General features: G+C 42.2%; 1 protein-coding gene across 5 annotated transcripts in view; it reads right to left on the bottom strand.

Moving 5' to 3' along the window:
- Window positions 1-17,311, bottom strand: part of LOC142183051 (L-threonine ammonia-lyase-like) — a 38,344-nt gene extending 21,033 nt beyond the window's left edge. For 2 of the 5 annotated variants that reach the window (XR_012711765.1, XM_075257949.1), the window contains exons 1-5: window positions 16,913-17,064; window positions 12,757-12,783; window positions 5,191-5,539; window positions 3,690-3,806; window positions 1,481-1,722 (exon numbers count right to left, since the gene is read on the bottom strand). Coding sequence is in view for 4 of the 5 variants with exons in the window: in XM_075257949.1 (XP_075114050.1) it covers window positions 1,481-1,722; window positions 3,690-3,806; window positions 5,191-5,539; window positions 12,757-12,783; window positions 16,913-17,031 (854 nt within the window). In the remaining variant the exon portion in view is untranslated. The other 3 variants (XM_075257950.1, XM_075257952.1, XM_075257951.1) reach the window with 3 other exon arrangements.
- Between the last annotated feature and the right edge of the window lie 7,759 nt (window positions 17,312-25,070).

Here is a 25,070-nt window from a genome sequence, read left to right as displayed (position 1 = left end):
ATTGCAATACAGTTGCACAATTGCACAGTTTTATTGCAATACAGTTGCACAATTGCATACAGTTTTATTGCAAAACAGTTGCACAATTGCATACAGTTTTATTGCAATACAGTTGCACAATTGCATACAGTTTTATTGCAATACAGTTGCACAATTGCACACAGTTTTATTGCAATACAGTTGCACAATTGCACACAGTTTTATTGTAATACAGTTGCACAATTGCACAGTTTTATTGCAATACAGCTGCACAATTGCATACAGTTTTATTGCAATACAGTTGCACAATTGCACACAGTTTTATTGCAATACAGTAGCACAATTGCACAGTTTTATTGCAATACAGTAGCACAATTGCACAGTTTTATTGCAATACAGTTGCACAATTGCATACAGTTTTATTGCAATACAGTTGCACAATTGCACACAGTTTTATTGCAATACAGTTGCACAATTGCACACAGTTTTATTGCAATACAGTTGCACAATTGCACAGTTTTATTGCAATACAGTTGCACAATTACACACAGTTTTATTGCAATACAGTTGCACAATTGCACAGTTTTATTGCAATACAGTTGCACAATTGCATACAGTTTTATTGCAAAACAGTTGCACAATTGCATACAGTTTTATTGCAAAACAGTTGCACAATTGCACACAGTTTTATTGCAATACAGCTGCACAATTGCACACAGTTTTATTGCCATACAGTTGCACAATTGCACACAGATTTATTGCAATAGGCAATAACCTCTTACATTTGGTACATATTCATATTTCTGTGGTCCATATGCACTTCCATATGCAATTAAATACTGAACTGTGTTCCTTGTCATGGTTTATTAGGTCTCTACTTCTTTAATTTATTTTAGGGCACAATAGGCTCAGGGTCACAAGTGAACGTACATGAATCTGAAGGGACTTGTGTATATAGGGTCCATGAACACAATTCATATGCCACTTCTGGGTCCAAAATGCTTCCCAAAACAATAAATGTGCCATATATAGACCTTCTATAGGAGCAGAAGCATACCTTTGTGGTTGCAAACAATGAAGCAATGCAGAGAGAATCATCTTTTTATGAGTATGCAAATCAGCCTTCAAGTATTTTGGGGGTGGAGCCTGATTTGCTTACAGGCAGTTGCAGGTGCTCAGGATCTCCTCAGGAATTGGTGTCAGACTTGTCCCAATAAACCGTAATTGGCAAATCTGGTAAATCAGACCCGACTCCTGGGTACATTCACATCCAGAGATAGATTTATCTCTGCATTGATTCTTGAGTTTGTGGCCATAAAGGTATGGTATGTTTCTGCTCCCATGGTGATAATATTGGTTTTGGAGGCATTTCGGGTCTGAGATACTCACTTTTGCAATAGTAGTAGCTATATGTTCATTTGGCCTATAATGACTATAAGCACTATAACAGCGGTGGTGTAAGGAGAGTGGTTTGTTTGGATAGGAGGTCAATGATACCTACTCCTCAATATAGAGGTAACCATTTTCTTGAGCCAGTTTGCGGGCATGGCTCTGAGCATCTCTGGCTGTCGGTCCAAATAAAATTACCATAGCCCCATAGTCACGACACATTTTGACCCGGTTTGGTGAGGTTCCAGCTGCCATTATTACAAAGACGGGGATTTGTAACTCTGATGCATGGAATGCTACAGCCATGGCAAAATTACTGTCAGTCGCCACTATCACTCCTTTCCTCTGCTGATCCTGTGGAACACAAAAAAGTTAGAACTTACTTTCTAGAGCCATAACAGGTAAATAAATGGCACACCCTATTTACATATCTTTAAAGGAATATGCACTTTGAGTATACATTTCATGATTCAAAGAAGTTTTATGGGTAAAAATTGATCATATGTGGCGGTATTCTGTATTTCCAAAGATTGTCTTGGGTCAAGGGTATGCATAGAATAAAGGCAGACAATGCAGCTGTTGTGTGACCCCACCGGAGAGCAAAGATCAGATCAGTTTGACCCTATCCCTGGGCTATACAGACAAGCACAGGGCTCCTAATTATAGTTCATATAACCTTTCTGTTTTACAAGGGTTGGGTAAGGGTGAAGGGTTAACAAGCTCTGACCAGGTTGCAAGTTTTAGCTGGACGCACAGTTTTAGCTGGACAACTTTTTCTGTGTACACCATAATTATGATCCCTTATATATCTCAGTTCATGTCTACTGTATTAGCTTGTCTTGACTTGAAGGCTATGTTAAAAAGCAGACAACCCCATTAAAGGATCACATTTTATTTCATTTTTTAACTAGGCCAGAGGAGGTGAAAAAACTTAGAAAAAACATACTCACCTCTCCCTGGAGCTCAGAGGTCTCCCAGTGCAGTCCAGTCCTGTAGCTCCATTGTTTTCTTCCTGCCACACGTGACCACTAAAGCCAATCACCGGCATCAGCAAAGGACATGGGACATCACAGCTGACGAGGACTTCTGCCCACAGAAGACAGCCGAGCAGAAGGACTGGACCACGCTGGGAGGACACCAGGGTACTGATGACAGGTGAGTATGTTTTCTTTCTTTTCTTTTTTTTTTTCTATATTCCCTGGCTTGACAACCTCTCTAAGCCACATATTTTATTCCAAAAGCCTGTCATTACAATAGCCCTGTCTCTTCAAGGGGTTGTCCATTTTATAAAATTAATATCTTTATACCCTACTATGACAATCCTGCTCAGGACCCAATCTTTTGGCCAGAATGAAGAGCGGTTATAAAGATCATTTCTTGCTCTGGAGGACTTGTCATGTCACAGACAACCCATTGATGTGAATGGCCACTGTACAAATACTTCATGTGTCCTGGGGAGGTGCTGCAGCAACATGTAACACTTACTACTAGGTTTCCCCAAAGATTATAGCTGATAGGTTGGAGACTTTGCAGTAAAACCTAGTGGTACCTTTTCTATTAGTGTAATAGTTAGAGATGGAATAAAAGAGAGGACGTGAAATAGAAAGAGTCAGAAGCCATTCATTGTTGTTAAGGATCTAGGCTACCTAGACATGTCTCAGTTTCACGTCATAAGGTGCTATGTAATGGAGAATGATATAACAATAGGAAACACCACACAGACATGGTGCTTAGTTTTAAACCTATATAGTTAAATTATGAACCATTTTTCCATCTCTGTCACCGCCGTAAAGTGGTTGTCCCACTTAGAAAAGTCAGCAAGACCTTTCTCAAACTCCACATTCAACCTGACCACAGCCAGGCTGAAGGTGGTTGGGATTGGAGATGGATGCCACTCCAATTTATTCCAATGAGTGTATCGGATATAGCCAAAATACAGCACACGGTTATTTTCGGCAGTCCCATTGAAGTGAATAGGAGTTGCCACCATCACCAATCCCAAACACATTCAGCCTGGTTGTGCTCAGGTTGAAAGTGGATGGCGAGAAAGTTCCTGCTTTCCCACAAACATAACCGTATTTAAAATTGTAGACAATATTTAAAATTTTTTGCAAATATAAATAATTTGAAAATTTGCAGAGTTTTAAAAGATTTTCTCTAACCCTCATAATGATGACAGTCTGTTGTCTTTATTGATTGCCAGTGGAGACCATATTGGTCCCAGGGACCATTAGTCTCTGCAGCTGCATCACTGGCGTTTCCAAACTTCAACTCCAAAAATAACATTATGCATTAATTCAGACTCAGCAATCAGATTGTACCTCATGTAGGGATGTGAGAAGATACAGAACACCCCTCTCTTTCACAGATCCCGTGTACTGTAGATATTCCTTCTTCAGATAAATGTCTACTCCATATTGCTTTGAAATCCTTGAATACTGAAATCAGAAATTGTAAAAGAAGAAGAAGTGTTGAAAGGTGGCCAGACCCTGTACATAAAGGAAGATTAATACTTATACAATGGATGACTCTTCAATGACACATGTAAAGTCATATGCAAAAAAACAGGACAGGGGAGCTGGTGTCTGAAAAGGCCCCAAAATAGTACACCCGGACCATAAATGAAGTGGAATGGTATTGTGAACTTCAAGTCACCCCCTCGGATGAGGCAGCCAGACACAAATAAGTTTCTAGTCCTAAAGGGATCCTATCATTAAAACTCAATTTTTTTGTCCCTAACACGTAGGAATAGCCTTAAGAAAGGTTATTCTTCTCCTACCTTTAGATGTCTTCTCTGTGCCACCATTCGGTATAAATTGGGGCATCCCCAATGCTGCGAGAGAACTCTCCAGCACCGCCTCCATCTTTTTAAGGAACGAGCTCTCTTCGCGTCTTTTTCCGGCGCTGGCTTCAAACTTCTAGGCCTCGGGCAGATGACTGCGCATGCCTGCCGGCCACAAGAAAATGGCCGCTTACAATATTGTGTGCAGTCGGCTTTGCCCTAGGCCCGAGGCCTAGAAGTTTGAAGCCAGCAGCAGAAGAAGACGTGAAGAGAGGTCATTCCTTAAGAAAATGGAGACGGTGCTGGAGAGTTGTCTCGCAGCATTGGGGCCCGCCCCTAGTGCTGCAAGAGAACTCATTTGCATACCGACGAAAACCAGATTATACACCGAACGGCGACGCAGAGAAGACATCTAAAGGTAGGAGAAGAATAGCCTTTCTTAAGGCTATTCCGATGTGGTAGGGACAAAAAAAATGAGTTTTATTGATAGGATCCCTTTAAAAATTAGTTGAGGACAAGCCTCCTCTTCATCCTCACATTAGGTAGTTCGTTCCTTTATCATTGCTGTACTAGAATCTCAGCAGGGATTAGATATAGTAGGGGAGTTAGTAGCTGCCGTACAGGCACTCATCCCCAACACCAACAGTTGTTTTATGGGAAACCAATTTACCTATCAGAATATTTTTGGCATGTGAGAGTACCTGGAAGAAACCCAGGCAAATACAGGGGAAACATACAAACTTCATGCACATATTGTCCTTGGTCAGATTTGAACCCTGGACCAAAGCGCCGCAAGGAAACAGTGCAAACCACTGAGTCACTGTGCTAGGAAATCTTAGTCATTTGCATCTTAAAAAGCCCTTATAGAGGGAAAAGTCAAATGAACCTGCAGACTTTGTAAGTACTTTGTCTAACTTCAGGGGTAGGGAGGTGTTTGACAATGACTTATTCCCCTTAGTTGTATCTCCTGTCTATAAGCCCCCACATGTAGATGAATTACAGTATACAGACAACAATACTACAAATTATAAGTCTCCTACCATACAGGGCGTCTTCTGAACACCACTTTGAATTTTAAAGGCTGCTGCACTAATATCTTCAAATCTCAGGAACTCGTTCTTTGGTCGTACACTTGGCTTTCTGGCTTTTACGGCAGCAGCAGGTTCCACGGCGTCTTTCAACTGTTGCTCTGGGTTTCCTGAAATCTTCATTTCCCATGTGGTCAAGTTTCCATTCAGGTATTCTTCTTCCACAAAGTCTTTCAGCCTCTCTGGGTGGATTGGAGGAACACACGGACCATTTTGGTCACTTTGCACTGGGCCATTTTCTTGGGACCTTCTCCTGTTTTTCTCTGCAGCACGTTGTCTTTTGTCTGGATTTCCATCATTTCTACAAAGAAGAATACACATAACGCAATGAGATGACAACATTTTTGTAGAATTTTTTAGTAATACATTTCCTTAGTTTACCTAGAATATAAATTTTATGAATAATATAGTAGGAGATGGAGGAAAATAGACATTAAGCCACTCTCTAAAGGTTGTGCAAATCACAATAATTAGAATGTAAAGGAAAAAGAACGCTCTAGTAAATGTAAGCATGCGAATGGATAGAACATATACAATGCCGCATTCAATTAGAAGAAAACAAGATAACTTGTTCCAAATGTCTCAATTCATTTCATAGTTAGTCTTTGTGTCTACATAGCACATCAAAGCTTTGAGGGTTGGGAAACAGCATAATGGTTTAATAAGGAGGCATGCATAAAGGTCTGACAATATGCTGCATATGTACAGATACAGTGAAACTCTGAGAATCGGGCACATTAAAAGGTCACCAGAATTTGCCGTTTTTTTGGGTTTTTTTAACCTACTCTTCTTATCCTAGTTCTGTTCTGTTTTTCCACTGTTGGAATTATATTTAAATAATGGAGTCTATCATTGCTCCAACCCACTTCTCTCCCTCTATCATATAAGGGAGCCTTCACACGGAGTATACGCTCCACTCATTCTGAACGTAAAAGTCGTTCAGAATGAGTGTGTAAAAACCAGATCCCATTGACTTGAATGGGTGCCGGCATACGCACGTATCACATTGAAAGCAATAGGTAAAAAAGCCTCCCATTGATTTCAATGGGGAGCGCTCGTATGCCGGCACCCATTCAAGTCAATGGGATCTGGTTTTTACGTGCTCATTCTGAACAAGTTTTACGTTCAGAATGAGCGGAGCATATACTCCGTATGAAGGCTCCCTAACCCTATATGACACACAGCTCAGCTTCTCACCATCATATAACCCTATATAACACACAGCTCAGCTTCTCTCACTCTATCATATAAACCTCTAATGGCAGGGCTTCCAACTTGCATTTTTCAGTAGGATAATGCTTGCAATGGTTTCTTAGGAATGTCTTCACCCATATTACAACACTGCTTTGGCCGCCTGCCCTAAATCAGTCGAGCATCTATCAGAGAGCTCAGCTTCTCTCATTCTATTATATAAACCTATACATCCATGTTCAGTCCATTCCATTTTTTCACTAACCCATAAATGCACCCATGTAGCCCCTTTGTGATATAAAAGAAACCAGAGATGACCAACTCCTCTCTAGAATATGTGCTTGCAGTTGGAGTAGAGAAAATTCGGTGTTGTCGTATACAGCGATCTTAGAAGCAGGAGAAACAGGGTACACAGATACACTGCCGCAACTGCTAGCATGAAGATATAGGGAACTATCCCATACGACAGTTGGTCACCCCTAGTAGTGATACAAGGGACTCTAACAGCTCATAGATACATGCAGGATATTATGTGCCCAGATGTGTTGCCTCTAATAGCAGGGCTTCCAAACTGAATTTTTCCGTAGGACAATGCTTGCAATGGTTTCTTAGGAATGTCTTCACCCATATTACAACACTTCTTTGGCCGCCTGCCCTAAATAAGTCGAGTATCTATGGGATATTAGCTATGGAAAACCTATTAAGTGTGCAGGATCTACAGGCCCAATTACAAAGTTTGGGGGCAAATGTGCTGCAGCATACCATATGGAAGTTGTATGGCTTCATGCCTTATCACATGTCATCTTGTATCCAGCTCAACATGGTATTGGAGCCACCTTTCAATTGTACAGTTTTTTGCATTAAACTTCTCCTTTCGCTCTATTATTGCAACCACTTACATATATATAAAACACTCACCGGCGCTCACAGCTGGACTCGGCATGACAGGTTTCCGTCTTCTGCAGAAGACGGAAGCCTGAAAACAGAGTTCAGGCGCTGGTGTGAACCCAGCGTAAGATTTTTTTTTTCCTTTTTAGGGTAGACAGTTTATGCACAATCTTCATGTGAATCAATAGGGAGAAATAAATGTTACCATTTTCCTATATCTGAATCCTCTCCAATCCCTTGGTTGAACTTGATGGACATATGTAACTATTCATATGACAGGGGAAAACGTTCAGATCAGTGGGGTTCGACCACTCAGAACAGACCCTAATACTGTTTGATATCAAACAACATAATGTCTGACTTCCGAATTATTGCAATTAAGAACACCACTGCTCCTAATAGAAGAATGACTAGCATCATTACAGAAACAGTGGCTGGGTGCTACACAGTATGGCAACACGGATCACATAGTACGATACAATAATGGATGGCACCATAGAGCAATGAATGCAAAATGTCGAAAAGAAAACACAATCACACTATCCAGCTGTAGACCCGCTGACCAGAACCCCTCACATACCTTGAGGTCTAGTGTAGCCCTGCACAAAGGAACCACTGGACGTTCGCTATATTTTATTATTGACTTGTAGGTCAACAAGTCGAGTGGTCAACACACACAAAATAAAGCACACTTTTGCAAGTAATTTCATTCACTGAAAAATCTTACACACATGAGCCACAGGCATCCCATAGGCAGCACTGGCAATCACACTCACAGACTAGACCCCTGGTTCATCATCATGTAGTAGCAAACCAACCAACTAAATGAACTTGCATGACATCATCCACCCATGGTGACAACTGCTCCCAAAAAGTAAGAAGGGTTCTCTTACACAGCACTTACACACCTTCACATAACCAAATGTTATATTGAAGCTAGTGCAGGGTCTTACTAAGTGTCCACAAACTCCTCCAGTGGTACAACACCAAGGCAAACGCAATATTCTGCTGTATGCTGCTAAAGCCAAGTCTTCTATCTCTTTATGTAAACACACAAATAGCACTGAGTCAATTCTGTACAAGCATCTGCATATTATCTGACCTGTATAAGTTTTGTGAGACTTCTCCAGCCCGTTTAGCAAGAGGGAGGGGAGGGAGGAGAAATACGAGAAGTGAGAAGCAGATACAGCAGCCAGACTTTTGAAACATTGAGATGGGAAAACCCCTTTAAGGTTGCCAAGAAGGTTAACTTTCACTTGTAACCAATAACCGCTCAACAAATGACTCATTACGTGACCTCAACTAGTATTACATCATAGGATATCAGATAAGATCTGAAACGATAAGCTCGCACCAGATTACATTCTAAGGGTGCATGCACACTGCGTAACGCCGGGCGTGTATGAGAGCCGTACACGCCGGCATTACGGCAGACTGCCGAACACTTCCCATTCACTTCAATGGGAGCGCTCGTAACAGCGGCGTTTACGAGCGCTCCCATTGAAGTGAATGGGAAGTGTTCGGCAGCCCTGCTGTAACGCCGGCGTGTACGGCTCTCATACACGCCCGGCGTTCCGTAGTGTGCATGCACCCTAATAGGTACCACCAGATAATATCCAGTGACATCAAAGGTAATAACACAGTATATTACATCAATGCGATGACTGTCTTCAGAGACATTTGATAAGTGACAGATCCTGTTTTGTGGGGACGGCATGCGAGGAGGGTAGGGGGGGGGGGGCCGGGGCACACCTGGGTATACTGCGCATGTACAGAGATGTACCACAGCCGACAGGCGGATCATCGCCAACAACAATTGCATGCATATACGCAGGTCGTTGCCAACAACAACACGCGGGCAAATGCTAGTATATTATAAACACATATATGGATAATACAACAATATATAATGATATAAGTATTACATGTCTTCACAAGTGTGGACATCTCTCTGGTGTTACAAGGCTCTGCACATAGAGACATATTAAAGAGGACCTTTCACCACTTTTGGGCACATGCAGTGTTATATACTGCTGGAAAGCTGACAGTGCGCTGAATTCAGCGCACTGTCGGCTTTCCCGATCTGTGCCCGCTGTAAAGAGCTTACGGTGCCGGTACCGTAGTGCTCTATGGTCAGAAGGGCGTTTCTGACCATTAGCCAGGAACGTCCTTCTGCCTCGCGGCGCCTATCGCACTGTGCTGTGGAGCGGGGAGGAACTCCCCCCTCCCGCTCCTGATAACACTCGTCTATGGACGAGCTGTGTGAGCAGAGGGAGGGGGGCGTTCCTCCCCGCTCCACAGCACAGCGCGATAGGCGCCGTGAGGCAGAAGGACGTTCCTGGCTAATGGTCAGAAACACCCTTCTGACCATAGAGCACTACGGTACCGGCACCGTAAGCTCTTTACACCGGGCACAGATCGGGAAAGCCGACAGTGCGCTGAATTCAGTGCACTGTCAGCTTTCCAGCAGTATATAACACTGCATGTGCCCAAAAGTGGTGAAAGGTCCTCTTTAAGGATGGCAGATCAATGCAGGCTAATTTCATATCATTTTACTTTAGGGTACAAGTGAGACAGCGACAATGTACCATCTGTAGAGTTGTTTCAGCTATAGTGACATTACACATAGTTTTACATTAGTATACATTATTAACCAGATCACGCAAGCTTATTCTTCAGGATCATCCCACATGCAAGTCGTAAGCTTGTTATGTAAGCAGTGATCCTTGGTGGCCTGTACGTCAGCAAGATTTGTGACTGGAGGTGCAAAGTTGTGGAGTTTATTACTTTAGCTTACTCTTCTGGAATTCCATTTTCTCAGGCAACCATTTTAAAACCTGACCGTAAAGTATAGCATTCCTGTCTATAAATAACAGGTATTTGCATCTCTTTCATTATCTTCAAGAAGGGCTGGATTATTATTAGCTGTAAGTGTGTGTAACGTTGTTTCATTCTTGTCCATCCTGATTATTGCAAGACGTGACTGGGCTTGGATAGCAACCAGGCGGGATAACTGAATGGGGGATGGAAAAATCCCAGAGACCCTTAAGCTATACAGTATCCTCTATGCATCAAGAAACTGGTTTGATGGACATGACAATTATTTCTACAAAACCCAACTTGTTACCAAGCATACACACATATACATTAGATGAATGTTGGCCAAATGATCTGATTTCAGTGGGATCAACAAGTAGGTTGCAAGGAGCTTTTTATTCTTAATGGAGATAAACCCGTGCCAGTGGTGTTGGACCACATGCAAGTTGTCGATCTACCAGATTGAACGGGAAGATTCCCCACTAAAGTTTATGTAGAGTTACAGGTAAGGGACATCCTTAATCTGTATTAATCTGATGTGATTCACAGTGACGGCCTTGCTACAAAACTCCAGTTTACTGAGCAATGGATTCATTTTACAGTGTTGGCCAAAAGTATTGGCACCCCTGCAATTCTGTCAGATAATACTCGTTTTCTTCCAGAAAATGATTGCAAGCACAAACTCTTTGGTATTAATATCTTCATTTATTTGGCAATGAAAAAACACAAAAGAGAATGAAAAAAAAAGTCAAATCATTGATCATTTTACACAAAACTCCAAAAATGGGCCAGACAAAAGTATTGGCCCCCTCAGCCTAATACTTGGTAGCACAACCTTTAGACACAATAACTGCGAACAACCGCTTCCGGTAACCATCAATGAGTTTCTTACAAGGCTCTGCTGGAATTTTAGACCATTCTTCTTTGGCAGACTTCTCCAGGTCCCCCCTGAGATGTGAAGGGGGCCTTCTCCAAACTGCCATCAAGAGATCTCTCCACAGGTGTTCTATGGGATTCAGGTCTGGACTCATTGCTGGCCACTTTACAAGTCTCCAGTGCTTTCTCTCAAACCATTTTCTATTCCTTTTTGAAGTGTGTTTTGAGCCATTGTCCTGCTGGAAGACCCATGACCTCTGAGGGAGACCCAGCTTTCTCACACTGGGCCCTACATTATGCTGCACAATGTGTTGGTCGTCTTCAGACTTCATAATGCCATGCACACGGTCAAGCAGTCCAGTGCCAGAGGCAGCAAAGCAGCCCCAAAACATCAGGGAACCTCCGCCATGTTTGACTGTAGGGACCGTGTTCTTTTCTTTGAAGATCTCTTTTTTTTCCTGTAAACTCTATGTTGATGCCTTTTCCCAAAAAGCTCTACTTTTGTCTCATGTGACCAGAGAACATTCTTCCAAAACGTTATTTGGCTTTCTCAGGTAAGTTTTGGCAAACTCCAGCCTGGCTTTTTTATGTCTCTGGGTAAGAAGTGGGGTCTTCCTGGGTCTCCTACCATACAGTCCCTTTTTGTTCAGACGCTGACGGATAGTACAGGGTGACACTGTTGTACCCTCGGACTGCAGGGCAGCTTGAACTTGTTTGGATGTTAGTCGAGGTTCTTTATCCACCATCCACACAATCTTGTGTTAAAATTTCTCCTCAATTGTTCTTTTCCGTCCACATCTAGGGAGGTTAGCCACAGTGCCATGGGCTTTAAACTTCTTGATGACACTGTACACGGTAGACACAGGAACATTCAGGTCTTTGGAGATGGACTTGTAGCCTTGAGATTGCTCATGCTTCCTCACAATTTTGCTTCTCAAGAACTCAGACAGTTCTTTGTTCTTCTTTCTTTTCTCCATGCTCAATGTGGTACACACAAGGACACAGGACAGAGGTTGAGTCAACTTTAATCCATTTCAACTGGCTGCAAGTGTGATTTAGTTATTGCCACCACCTGTTAGGTGCCTCAGGTAAGTAACAGGTGCTGTTATTACACAAATTAGAGAATCATCACATGATTTTTCAAACAGTGCCAATACTTGTGTTCACCCCCTTTTTTATGTTTGGTGTAGAATTATATCCAATTTGGCTTTTTGACAATTCTTTTTGTGGTTTTCCATTGAAGACAAATTAAATGAAGATAATAATACCAAAGAATTTGTGATTGCAATCATTTTCTGGAAGAAAATGAGTATTATCTGACAGAATTGCAGGGGTGCCAATACTTTTGGCCAACACTGTATATGACCACAAGCAATGTTTTGTGTTCTTCTGCTTCTTCCCTACGAATATTCTAGGTTCCTATTATTACATCATCTCCTGTGGCTTTATAGGACAAAAGGGGGGAGCAATGATATAACTAACAAACTATTTTAATGTCTCTGTACATCAGAGTCTATGAGAAATGTCATTTGTCTCAATGATGTAAAGTCGGCTTTCCGGCCTAGCGATCTGTGTATAATGTATGGCTGGCAACCTTCCCACATTAGGAACATACACACAGAGTAAATCAGTTCAGTATGGACATTGTGTTATGGGGCCACCAATGGAGGAACTTGACAGACCCACAGCAAGTGCTCAGAAACACAACAGGCAGGCAGGGGTTAAGTGTCTGTTTCATGGACCTACTTGTTGAGGACGAACCTCTGGACACAGCTGGAATGGGAAGAAAAGAAAAAAGACATTCTAGCATATCACACAAAGAGGCAGAACTGATAATACAGTGACTCAGAGAAGAAGAATGCAGCCCTGAACATACATGCCATAGCCTGCCAAAGGAAACAGTGGCTGGATCAACTTATATGACATGTCAGAGGGACCTTCTCTTCTACCAGTATACACAGCACAGCTTTTGCTTATAAAGCCCAATCCTTATAAAGCCCAATCCAATTTTAGGGAGCATGCACACGATGTAACGCAATGCTGATTCATGCACGATAACTCATATAAGGATCAGCGCTGCAAAACAGAATCTCATTGACTTCAATGGGTTCCGTTTAGCTCGCGTAACACATTGAAATCAATGGGAGGTTTACTAACCTGGGATTCTGTTTTGCAGCGCTGATCCTTACACGAGTTATCGTGCATGAATCAGTGCCACGTTACATCATGTGCATGCCCCCTTACCTGGTGACTTACACTTGCTGTCAGAAACATGCTGTAGTAATTAAAACCCCATACACTACAAGTATTTGGTTTCACTTCAGAAGTCAAAACTGCAAGGTACAGTTGAAACAGCATAAGTAAGGGGTTGTTCACACGTGCGCCCAGTGTCCTCCTTGTGCCACTCTACCAGGTTTGCGTCCTCAGCGCCAGGAAGCCATCCCCTGCCCAGTTTCTCGGGGCTGAGGACGCAAACCCAGCTGAGTGGCACAGGGCGGACATCGGGCGCAAGTGTGAACGCCGGTTAAGAAGAGTCATGGAAGTAACCATGGAAGGAATGGAGAAAAACTCTTTCTATTGTTTTAAGGAAGGCAGTGGCATGTGCTTTTTACAAGTACTTATGTGGGCAGGGGGTGCTTTTAGGGCACTGTCCCTTCACACGGAGTTTCCGCTCCGCTCATTCAGACACGTATACACGAGCGCTTCAAAACACATCCCATTCACTTCAATGGGAGCGCGTGTAAAGCCGGCTTTAGGCGCGCTCCCATTGAAGTGAATGGGATGTGTTTTGAAGCGCTCGTGTATACGTATCTGAATGAGCGGAGGGGAAACTCCGTGTGAAGGGGCCTTTACTGTAATAGTGACCAAACCAAAGGTAGTAGCATTATGCATGTGGGGGTCTATTACACATTGGAGCGGGGCTGTATTACAGTAATAAGGCCTACACCCTGTAGGCTTTAATAGCTACATAGGGAATCTGCCATATTCTGCATAAATTTCATGGTCTGGTGCACGGGCCGACAGTCTGGGCCGCATCAGATAGGACAGGTCCTATTTTGCGGCCCTTGCTCCCATGGCTCCTATTCATTTAATCAATCCCCGTGTCCCCCATGTGTCGGCCATGCTTTTAATTCACGCCCAGATGGTTGCAGCACGGTCGTCTGCAACCTGCCTTCTACAATGGACAACAAAGAAAAATAGCTGAATTGCTGTTTTTTTTCCACTTTGCCTCCCGCATGATGAAAATCTATTGAAAATTTCCTCAACATGTAGATGTGAATTTTATGATCTCATCTACTTTACCGGTAATATATTACATCATGAATATGGATGGCTATGGTTACATACAGTATATATCACATGGCAAAAACAAGGACTCAAGAATGGAAAGCTCCAATAGAAGAAGCTGCAGCCTTGGATCAGTGACATTAATAGAAAGTAATAAGTCAGATGGCATATAGTAACTGGTGACGCTTGCACTCTTTATGATGTTACATGGCGGATGGACAATGTCACTCTTCTTCTCTTCCTGGTTTACTGTAGACTTGTAGAATCTTATTGATAGGAATTTTATCGCCATGCTTATCCAACATGTCCTTTATGAAACGAAGGCAGAGACATATACACAGTGCGAGACCTGCCAGTCCTATCGCCAGCCATTTGGCCAGGGATGACATCTTTTCTGTGATATTGTCTGTCATACGGTTCGCTTTGCTTAACTGGTTTTGGGCAACAATGACGCGCTGTTTCAGCATTGGGTTCGGAGTAGACTTGAGCTGTTCTGACACTAAGATGGGACGGTCTATGTATTCTGCCCTATATCTGTTCTTAAGTAGATATTTTACTACTTTGAATTGCAGCTTAGATACAGGGATTCTGTCCGGTTCGGGGGTGATCCCTTCCATGCTTTTTCTTACAGGTACATCAGGATGATCTATGACGCCATCCATATATCCATTATTTGACTCCTGGTCATCCTGCATCTGCCATCTTGGAAGGGGCTTGGCCTCTAGTGGTCCTCCGAGGAGCAGAAAGAGTAGTAATATATTGCATGCGCTGAACATGGTCAGGAACTAGAAGATATTGGACGTTCCTGTGCTGTCATGGTGACGTACACGTAAAGTACAAGTGAATTTGCAGAATCAGATAGGAGAGCAGGAGACTCTAGAAGACGGAGCGAACAACTGGGGATATTACAGTGTACTCAGAATTATCTGGAGACATCACCACCTTCTACTGCTTACATCACAATGCTCATCTGTATGTATCCTGCAGTATAAAGCACATTGAACCTCATACATGTAGCCCAATACAAACAATGACATAGTAGCCTGACTTTTTTCTGCTCAGCTTTGGCAATGAAAGGGGTATCAGCTAATATATAGTTATATTCATAGGATATGCCATAAATGCCCAATAAATGGAACGCACATCTATCCCGAAAAGAGGTTTTCCTGATTCCTATTTAATTGGTACATTGTTTGTAAGACATATGATCCATAACCACTAACAGACACATGGGTTAAAAAGAGGTTTAAAGATTTTGGGGGGCTTTGATGATAATCACTAATCCTTTGAATAGGTCATCAATATCAGACTATAAATTGACCCTTGCCCCAATGACCTGTTTTAAGGACCCCATGACCTCATAGCCCCAAATGCCAGTCCATGTGATCACCAACAAACTCAATAACTATTCCCTGGGTATCAAATCCTAAATACATGTAAAAGTAACGGGTATGTATGACTAATATATGTTCTATAAAACTCTTCACAGCCAGTAAGAATAACATTATAATATTCTATAATGGAGATTGTCCTGGAAAAAGAAAAATCTTCTTAAATAGTTCAAAATCCTTCCAGACTGAATTACAATGTCAGAGTAAATTGTAGGTTGTGAGAATGGATAAAAGATATTACAAAAATGTATTAAAGCATCAGAACAAGTTCATAACATTGTAAGAAACAAACAGCATAGAAACCAAAGGATTCTCATTACAGGCTGCCCCAGTACACAGTGTGCACAATGCTCTATGCCCTACTACTGTCACCCATGTTTCTAAATATACAACCTGACATAGATAGCAGTGACAAACCGTAACATAAATCCCTGAGCCTACATACGGTTATGTAACATTCTTTACTATGCACAACAATATACGCTGGCCCCATGGCCTCCATTGAAAGCAGTTGCATGCATGGATACTACTACTCCAATATTAGTGTCAATCCCATAGAGACGAAATGTCTATTATGATAGACACCATGATAGTACTTAAGGGTTAAATAGATAAGGCCTCGTAGGGTGCATTCACACGGAGTAAACTGGCGCGCAATCTGGCACGTATATGCGTGTCAGAGTTTGCGCACTCATAAAAGATCCCATTGATTTCAATGGGGGATACGATCGTATAACAATGTAATTTTGCACCGTATACGAACGTAACCCCCTATTGAAATCAATGGGATCTTTTTTGAGCGCGCAAACTCTGACACGCTTATACGTGCCAGATTGCGCGCTAGTTTACTCCGTGTGAACTCAGCCTTACAGCAGAATATATACCAAAGCCATTCTTCCTACGAGTCCCGATTTTGTCAGGACAATCATGAAAACCAGTGAGTAAAGAGGCGGGGTTTATGGAAACCCAGCCGTAAGTGGGCAGCCCGCCATTTTGGGAAGAGCTTAAATGATGTCAATCTAAGTATGTTCCAGGCAAATACTGACTCTACTACTTTACTTTGGAGTAGTTTCATTGTAGGACATTGCAAGAAGTTATCTCATGTTGTCTGTTCCAATCTACAACGTGAAATATAAACCACAATACTCATTACAGAATAACTAAAACAGACAAGAATGGCTATTACCAAGCAAAAGTATTGTTAGCAGCAATGAGGGATTTACCTAAATAGCACAGCTACGACAAATACTGCGATGTGAAGCAAGCACGCCACTACTGCCCCCAAGGGAGGAAGGAGAGGGTCTGGATACAGAGGGGCACCGAGGGCTCGGTCTCTGCCCATGCCTCCTAAGGGTAAACAGCGGACTACAGATTTCCCAACCTGTTCCAGAAGGGATCAGAATCTTCCTCTCGCTCAAGGGCCAAGGCAGGTTCTCTGTTGCGCAAGATCTTGGAGTAAATAAACTGGGCAGCAAAATACATAATTTGCTTTCTTGATTTCCTCTTTCTCCAGGTACTACACCAAGCAGTGGCGTCACCCCACCCTATGCAGGGCTCTCTGCTTGAACCCTCTGTTTTTTCTCTCTTTCAAGTTCGTATCAGAGGACACGGACAAACACAGAGGGTGGCTGAGAGTTGGCTCCTGCTATATATAGTGCTTACGACGCATGCCAACCTGTCCCTGCCAATTTCCCTCACACCTCGGATTATACTGTACTTTGAAGATGGAGAATTGGCTAAATCCCTTAGAGGCTTAAGAACTATCTCTTTGCTACATCACTGCCCCAGTTCATTATATTGTCAGGCTTAATCTCTTTAGTGGAAGGAAAGACAGGCAAAATTTGATATAAACACTGTTATTCCAATGCCTATAAATGCTGCTAGAAGTTATGGGTCAGAAAAATCCTACATGATCTATTTATTAGAAAATTCCATGAAGGTTCAGAATTCTTGTGTTCACCAGAAGTGGAGTGTGTTACCACTGATGCTAGTGCACACCTGCGCTCTGCTTGGGTTCCCCCAAAACGGAAACCTAATCTGCTTAAAAAAGCGGTTACCCTTGGAATCCCACAGACCACTTACACTATAATGGTGTGAACCTAGCCTGAGCAGAGCGGTTGGCTGCAGCGGTCGCGTCATGTATCGGCATTATTATTGCAGCAACATAAAGACTGGTGTGGACCTGCGGAGAATGGAGCAGCAGGAAACTCAAAAGGTAAGTATTTATATTTTAAGAATTCCTGCAGCATGGTGGCTCAGTGGTTAGCACTGCAGCCTTGCAGCGCTGGAGTCCTGGGTTCAAATTCTGCCCAGGACAACATCTGCAAGGCGTTTGTATGTTCTCCCCGTGTTTGTGTGGGTTTCTTCTGGGTACTCCGGTTTCCTCCCACACATCAAAAGACATACTGATAGGGAATTTAGATTGTGAGCCCTATATGGGACAGTGACTGTCAATGTGTGTAAAGCGCTGCGGAATATGATAGCGCTATATAGGTAAGCATAATAAATATTAATTCTGTAAGCTCTTGGGCAGGCCTTTTAAAAAATGACTAACCTTAAACCCAGAAAATTTCTTTAAGAGAGAACTTCCAAAAAGAGACATCCCTCAAAATCTCTGCTGCTAGAAGCATCGCTTTTCTCAGGTCCTGATGATGGACATGCCGCTGAGGCCCAGCATTTGCACAAAGAAGAGATGTACTCCTCTGGCTTCATGGAAGAACTGCGCAGGTGCCAGGAGTACAGCCACTGGGTAAGCATAAAGATTTGTTATTATTAACACAGATCGCGAAATAACAGGGCCATTTGGAACGCTAATACCCTGGTCAATAACAACCTGTGGTTGGTTTTGTTTCACAAATCATCCTGAAGAGTTCCCTTTAAAGAGAAAATATCTTTGTTAGTAAATAAGTGATTAAAGGGGTTGTCTGGGATTTTCCTTAGAATAGGCCACAATTATCTGATTGGTGGGGGGCTGTGAAGGATACCGCCTTACCAAGCTGCTTGGCACACTTGGAGATTAGAGATGAGCGAGTAGTATTCGATTGAATACCTCCCCGCCATAGGTATTCGTGTAAGCAGCCGAACACCAATGGGTTAAGTACATCGAATATTCAATGCGTTTAACCCCTTGGTGTTCGGCCACTTACACGAATACCTATGGCGGGGAGGTATTCGATCGAATACTACTCGCTCATCTCACCCGGTGATCACCCTTCTTTCTTACTTTACTCTCGCACCCTACAAGTGTGCCCGGGTATTATAGGATAATACGAACTGAACTTTATAAATTTTATACATTTATTAGCCCTGAATGGGTCGGTACTAGCCACTTAACATATACAGAAAAAAAAAAATAAATATATATATATATATATCTGTATCTGCTTGTCAACCACAGATATATATATATATATATATATATATATATATATATATATATATATATCTGTGGATGGCAAGCAGATACAGATAAAGTACAATACAATACAGAAAAATAAAATGGGAATAAATGGTAGAAAAGGAACAATACCAAACAGATCTCTGAAGCCTATCCTAGACTTCAGGGAGCATGCTTTAGTCAGTCAAAGATCCTCAGTCTCCTTACATGGCTTCCAGAAGTAGAACTCCCTTGTCTCCTTAGGAGAGACAATATAACTAACCTCAGTCTCCTCCCAGAACGATGTCATTAGGGATAGAAGTCCAGTCCTCCATCCTTGAAACCAAATACCTAAGAACAATCATAATTCTTCACCAGATGATCATAGGGTCAGGCCAGTGGTATGATGGAGTTCTTAGTGAGGTCCCCACTATGTGGACACTAAGGAAGACACCCCAATCCCCTTTGGGTAATGAGTTCAGTGTCTGCACCTTTCCCCTGCTCTCATCACTAGGGAGTTTGGACTTGGCACATTCGAGGAACTGTGGCATGTCCTCCTAGGCAAATATCAGAAAACCATATCTCCTTTGAAGTCTGACCCAGAGACAGCTGGTATTGGTGATGTGTGTTCAGATCTCTTTCAGTATACAACTCCAGGATGACCGGATGCTGGAATAAGCATAAGTATGCTAATAGTGCTGGGCATGACACAACAGAAGGCCGTGATTGCAGAGCAGACAAACCACATACCTGCATTTAAACAGATTTTGTTAACAGGCTCACATAGCATCACGTGAGAAGTCTGCCCAGGTAATAACTTGCCAAGGCCAAATACATAATTGTAAAATACATAGCTGGGAGTCTCTTAACCTCACAGGGGCCAAAAGCTGGCCCCTGACATAAACCAGCTGTTCTGGGATGTGCCCACTTCCTGTACTATAAAATTGTCTTTGTCACCACTTACCAGATACCTCTCTTGGCTCCCCTTGCTTACTCTGAAGGTGGATCTTTAGGTGACTCAAGGATCCTGCTACCATAGAAATATAGATATATGAGGAGAGCAGGGAGCAGCTACAATGAGATGAGAGATGAAGATGCTGTCCAAAGTGATCTATCTCACCCCAGTGCTGGATTTACAGTGACACTGCTCATAACTGTTGTATGATGTACCCCAAGCTGCTGCTATTGAGGGGCGGCTACAGAGATCTCCTTTACTCTGTGTGTATCAGAGACTGGTTAAAAAAACAAAATGCAAGTCCTATAATGGCAAGGAATAATGTTATTCCTTATGTGCACACACAGCACCACATCCTGAAAGTCATTTGAATCACAGTTACACTTTAGACAATGACAACACAATGACTTGAGCTGCTGGACATTGTAGGACTCCATTAATAATAGATAAAAACATAAAATGTGAAAAAATATTCCATACAAATGCATTGAGTGGTCCACCGCTGCCTACACCAATGGAATTTATAATCCAAAATCTCTACAACAATAATACTGTATAATGGCAAGCCCAGACTGTTGTACAGGGTGATTCCCAACAATGCTGGTCAGAGGACTGCAACCGTCGCTGTTTGCTGTGGTGTAGTGAGAGTGCTCACGCGGCTTAGAAATCCCATATTATCTCATCCGCAGACCTCAAATGGCTGCCTAATCTAAGCTTGGAATGAATGCCTAAGGTAAAAGGTCACTGGGATGCCTGATGGAATCTTAGATAGTATGGCAACTTGTCCCTGTACAGAGGTATTTTTAGACAACTTTAGACAAGTACTGGCTGAAAGCTCAAGGACTTTCCATAATCTTATAAACAATGTAAAACATCGCAAGCAGAAGCTAGTCATAGACACAATTCACATCCGCATTCGAATTTCCTTTCGGGGAGTTCATATGGGAACCTCCCCGAACGGAAACCCATACGCATAAAAAAGTGGTCACCTAAGGAAACCCGCGGACCCCATAGACTATAATGGGGTTCGTGTGGTTTCTGCACGAAACATGCGGAGAGAAAAGTGCTGCTTGCAGGACTTTTGTCTCTGCATGTTTTGTGTGAAAACCGAACGGGGTCCCCAAATGGATTCCCCAACGGAAACCCGAATGCAGATGTGAATAGAGCCATAGATGTACAGATAACAGATTGCAAGTCTTGTTAGTGAACATCTGCAGGTAGTAAACATGGTCCCCATGCTATCGGAAGTTTCTAGATATACCAATTATGCCTAAAACACCCATACATGTTACAGAAAAGGTGACCAAATCTGAAATTATATTAATTTGGTTTATTTCTTTTTCCCCATTGGGAACACTTACATACCAAGTATGGCTGTACACCTTCTATACCTGTCAGCTGAACACTTTGGTTGACCACTATTCTTCGTCCCCTGTGCACATGCACACTCGGTGTGGTTGACAGCTATTCTTCATCCCTGTCATACTCGGTGTGGCCCCCCTGACACAAACCAAATCAACAATTTACCAGGTTGTGCCTGTTGCACTGTAGTTCATCCCTGCTTTCCCCAGCAGAATACAACTTGTAACCACACCCCAGACGAAAATGTTGTAGACTTCAGTGGCTTCTATTCTTCTATTTAGATTTTCTCCAGCCATGAATCTCCTTTATAGTTGATGTCTGCAGAGCACATGTGCAACAGAACATTGAGGTGCACTCCTAACTTCTAGACGAGGACAGAATCTAGCCCCGAATACAAAATAGCTCTCGAATGCTCCGATTGGTCAAATCCCTTTAGTCTTGAGGTTGTGAGGACAAGTGTAGGATTCCCATCTCCAGAGAATTTGCATCGATATGCTCTTCTGTCTGTGTAGGTAACCCTTCCACCCCTTGGAGACCCACTTTGCTATTGTCCGACGCCCTAATCTTTCATGCAAACTTTTTCTAGATTATCAAGTTCTACCAAGGGGCCACAAAGTCCACTCTACAGCATAGCACCAGTATTGTAGATGGCACATGATAAGTGGGGATCCCATTACATATTTTGTATTAGGGTCCGTTAGCTTCAAGTTACACCTCTGTTTGTGATGCACCGAACTGAACATAAAGGGGCACTATGGAAAATATTACTTTCACTAGGTTGACCAATTTTCCAATACCATGCACCAATAGATAAATGCTTATCTGTACACATGACGTTATCCAAAAAGTAATGAACATTTTTATCTACGTTTCCCTGTAGTCTGGCTATTGTTACCATGGCTAGTTATATGGTGCATTAGACTAAATTGATCTATGTCACAGGGCCTTAACATGACTCCTTTTCTGGTAATTTGCACGGTCATAAAATTTACAGCTCCTTATTATAGTATTACACTGTGTTTAAATGGGGTTTCCACAGCAGCGCAGAGGAATTCACGATTAAGAAATGCACAGGGACATTCCTTTTATCTCGGAACACCAAACACAAGTCTGTGAATGAATATATGAAGGCTACCAAAGCTTCAGAGCTATGTGAGAAACGCAAATGTGAAATAATGAAGGATCTACGAAGGGAATCGGCAGCACCACTGCCAAAGATTGCTTTGTATAATAGAGTAGCAACCTAGATTTTGAAAGTTTCTGCTGCAAAAGTATTATAACACTAATTTGGTATTATCATAAATTGATCCATAGAAAAGAGAGAATACATTGTTTATGCTGCATGGCAAATTGTGTAAATTTAAAATGAAATGGCAAATTTGCTGGGTATTTTTTTTAGATTCTTCTCCAAAAGGGGATAAAATGGGTTTCCCTTTGCTTTCAAACACTATGTAAAAAGTAAGAGCTATAAAAACATTGGCCCAATTCACATCTGTGTTTGGTATTCTGTTCTGGGACCCGCCAAATGGAAACCTATTAAAAAGCAATTAGCTAAGAAAGCACACGGACCCCATAGAATGTAAAGGGGTCCGTGTGGTTTCCACCTTTATCCAGTATCCTGTGGATACACCATGAATATACGAGATGTGAAAACCCATTTACAGCACAATGCAAGACTGATGGTCAATATTTTCTTATCTTAGTTATAAGCTTGGATTTTTTTTATTGAATCATTACAATACATCATACATGACAATTTCAAGATGTAGATGCCAAAGTTAGTTTGTGGACTGTTGGACGTAACATCCAAGATTCTCCTCACTAGTAAAGATTCAATCTTTAGAGACGACACATCGTATTTATATCACTTCTTAATATCACATTAATTTTCCATAATCTTAGGGGTGTAAACTATAGGGGAGCGGTAGTAGTTGCTACTGGGCCCTGGATCCCAAGGTGCCTATAGGCCTCTTTACAATATAAGACGACACCGATATTATAGATAGTACAAGGTAAACACTATCAAATTTTGCATTGGGGCCCAGGCATTTCAAATTACGCCTCTGATTCATCCTGATGTTGTTCTGTACAATAATCCCTATATAGCACTTGACATATAGAAAGAAACAATTCTAGGATCCCACATAGGGTCAATGTGAATAAAACGCTGCACAAAATGCTTGTAAAAGTTTTAAAGCCCCAAACAAGTGAGATCTTCATCCTCTTGCCAGCTTGCGTGTAGGCCCATAATTCCCGCTGTGTTTTCTCAGGCACCTTTCTTGAGGTTCTCCATATCTGACCTCTGCCTTTCCTTATACATCATGCGGCTGTTATGTGGGAATAAATGAAGTAATTATACAGCGCTGCCGAGAGTGGGAGGAAATCCGAGCTTTATCTTCTAGTTCAGACTAACAAGAACCAGTCCTTATGGGCACAGACAGTCTTCTCGTATCATAACACCACGGCCAGGGCTACATTCACAGGGCTGGGGGGATTCCAGGATCCCAATGAAGGCATGGAACACCGCCAGCTGTCTGCTATGGGAAAAGGGGGACCCGTGTATTGGAAGGGGGTAGAGAGACCCTATTGTATGTAGATGTTATAGGAAAGGATTAGAGTCATGTTAGTTTATCTTATATTGACCATTTAACACTTCTCTCACCAGAGATTCCTGAATACTACATTGCTATGATGGATTCTTTGAAGCTACATGTGAGAATATTAGGAGAGATTTCCTTTAGTTAATACAGATGATATAAATGGAACCAATTGTATGATCTGTAGGCAACATGGAATAGAGCAGACTGATGTATGGTTATGTGGAGAAGATTGAGCAGAACTTGTAGGATATTGATTGAAAACCTGCTCTGTGTATAGGAGTCCAGGGGGCGGTCCTAATCAAATACAAGGAAGGCTATTAAATATTCGTTAGGACCACCCACTGGACTCCTAAGCAAGCATGCAAATGTCCAGAGGATTATTCATATTCATTTATTCTACATTGTTTCACTCCAGAGCTGCTTCTCCAATAGTAAAGCATTGCAACAATATTATTGGAGACAACGGTCTTTTATGGTCATAAATACTTTTCTATTCTCTTTTTCCCGCTCCACCCTATCCTAGACTGTTATTTACAGTCACATCCTTATGTCATTACTAAGTGTTCAATTTGTGCAAAGATGTAATTTAGGATAGCAAAGTCCACATGACAGACCTAGTGCTAGGAGCGAGCTATACAGATTCCCCCCCATAGACTTACATTAGAGGGTTTGAGGGTTAGGGCTGCAATAGTCATAGAGCAAACGAAGCACGTGCACTGGGTCCTATGGTAATGGCGCCCCCTAAAGCCATCCCAGTGGAGCAAGACAGTCCCACATTTCAGGTGCTCCCTGAATATCCAATGGCTAAGAACAAGTCTTTAGATTCTTGTCAGCTTTTTCATTTCCCTTTCCATTTCTATCCTTCCTGTTGCAGGAAACCATTATATGAAATGATGCAGTATATTATCTAGCTCAACATTTACAGATGTGCGAGCCAATGAGCAGATACAGCTATCGCTATAATAATAGACATGTACTGTAAGATATATGATACAATACACATCCCACACATGTCTTCTCACAATAAGACAATCCTAAGCGATGGTCATAAATCATTAGAGACCCCATGTCCTAAAGGCAATCTACTA

The sequence above is a fragment of the Leptodactylus fuscus genome, chromosome 10 (genome assembly GCF_031893055.1).
Source record: "Leptodactylus fuscus isolate aLepFus1 chromosome 10, aLepFus1.hap2, whole genome shotgun sequence".
In the NCBI taxonomy this organism is placed as follows: Eukaryota; Metazoa; Chordata; class Amphibia; order Anura; family Leptodactylidae; genus Leptodactylus; species Leptodactylus fuscus.
This window is presented reverse-complemented; position numbering and strand designations above follow the sequence as displayed.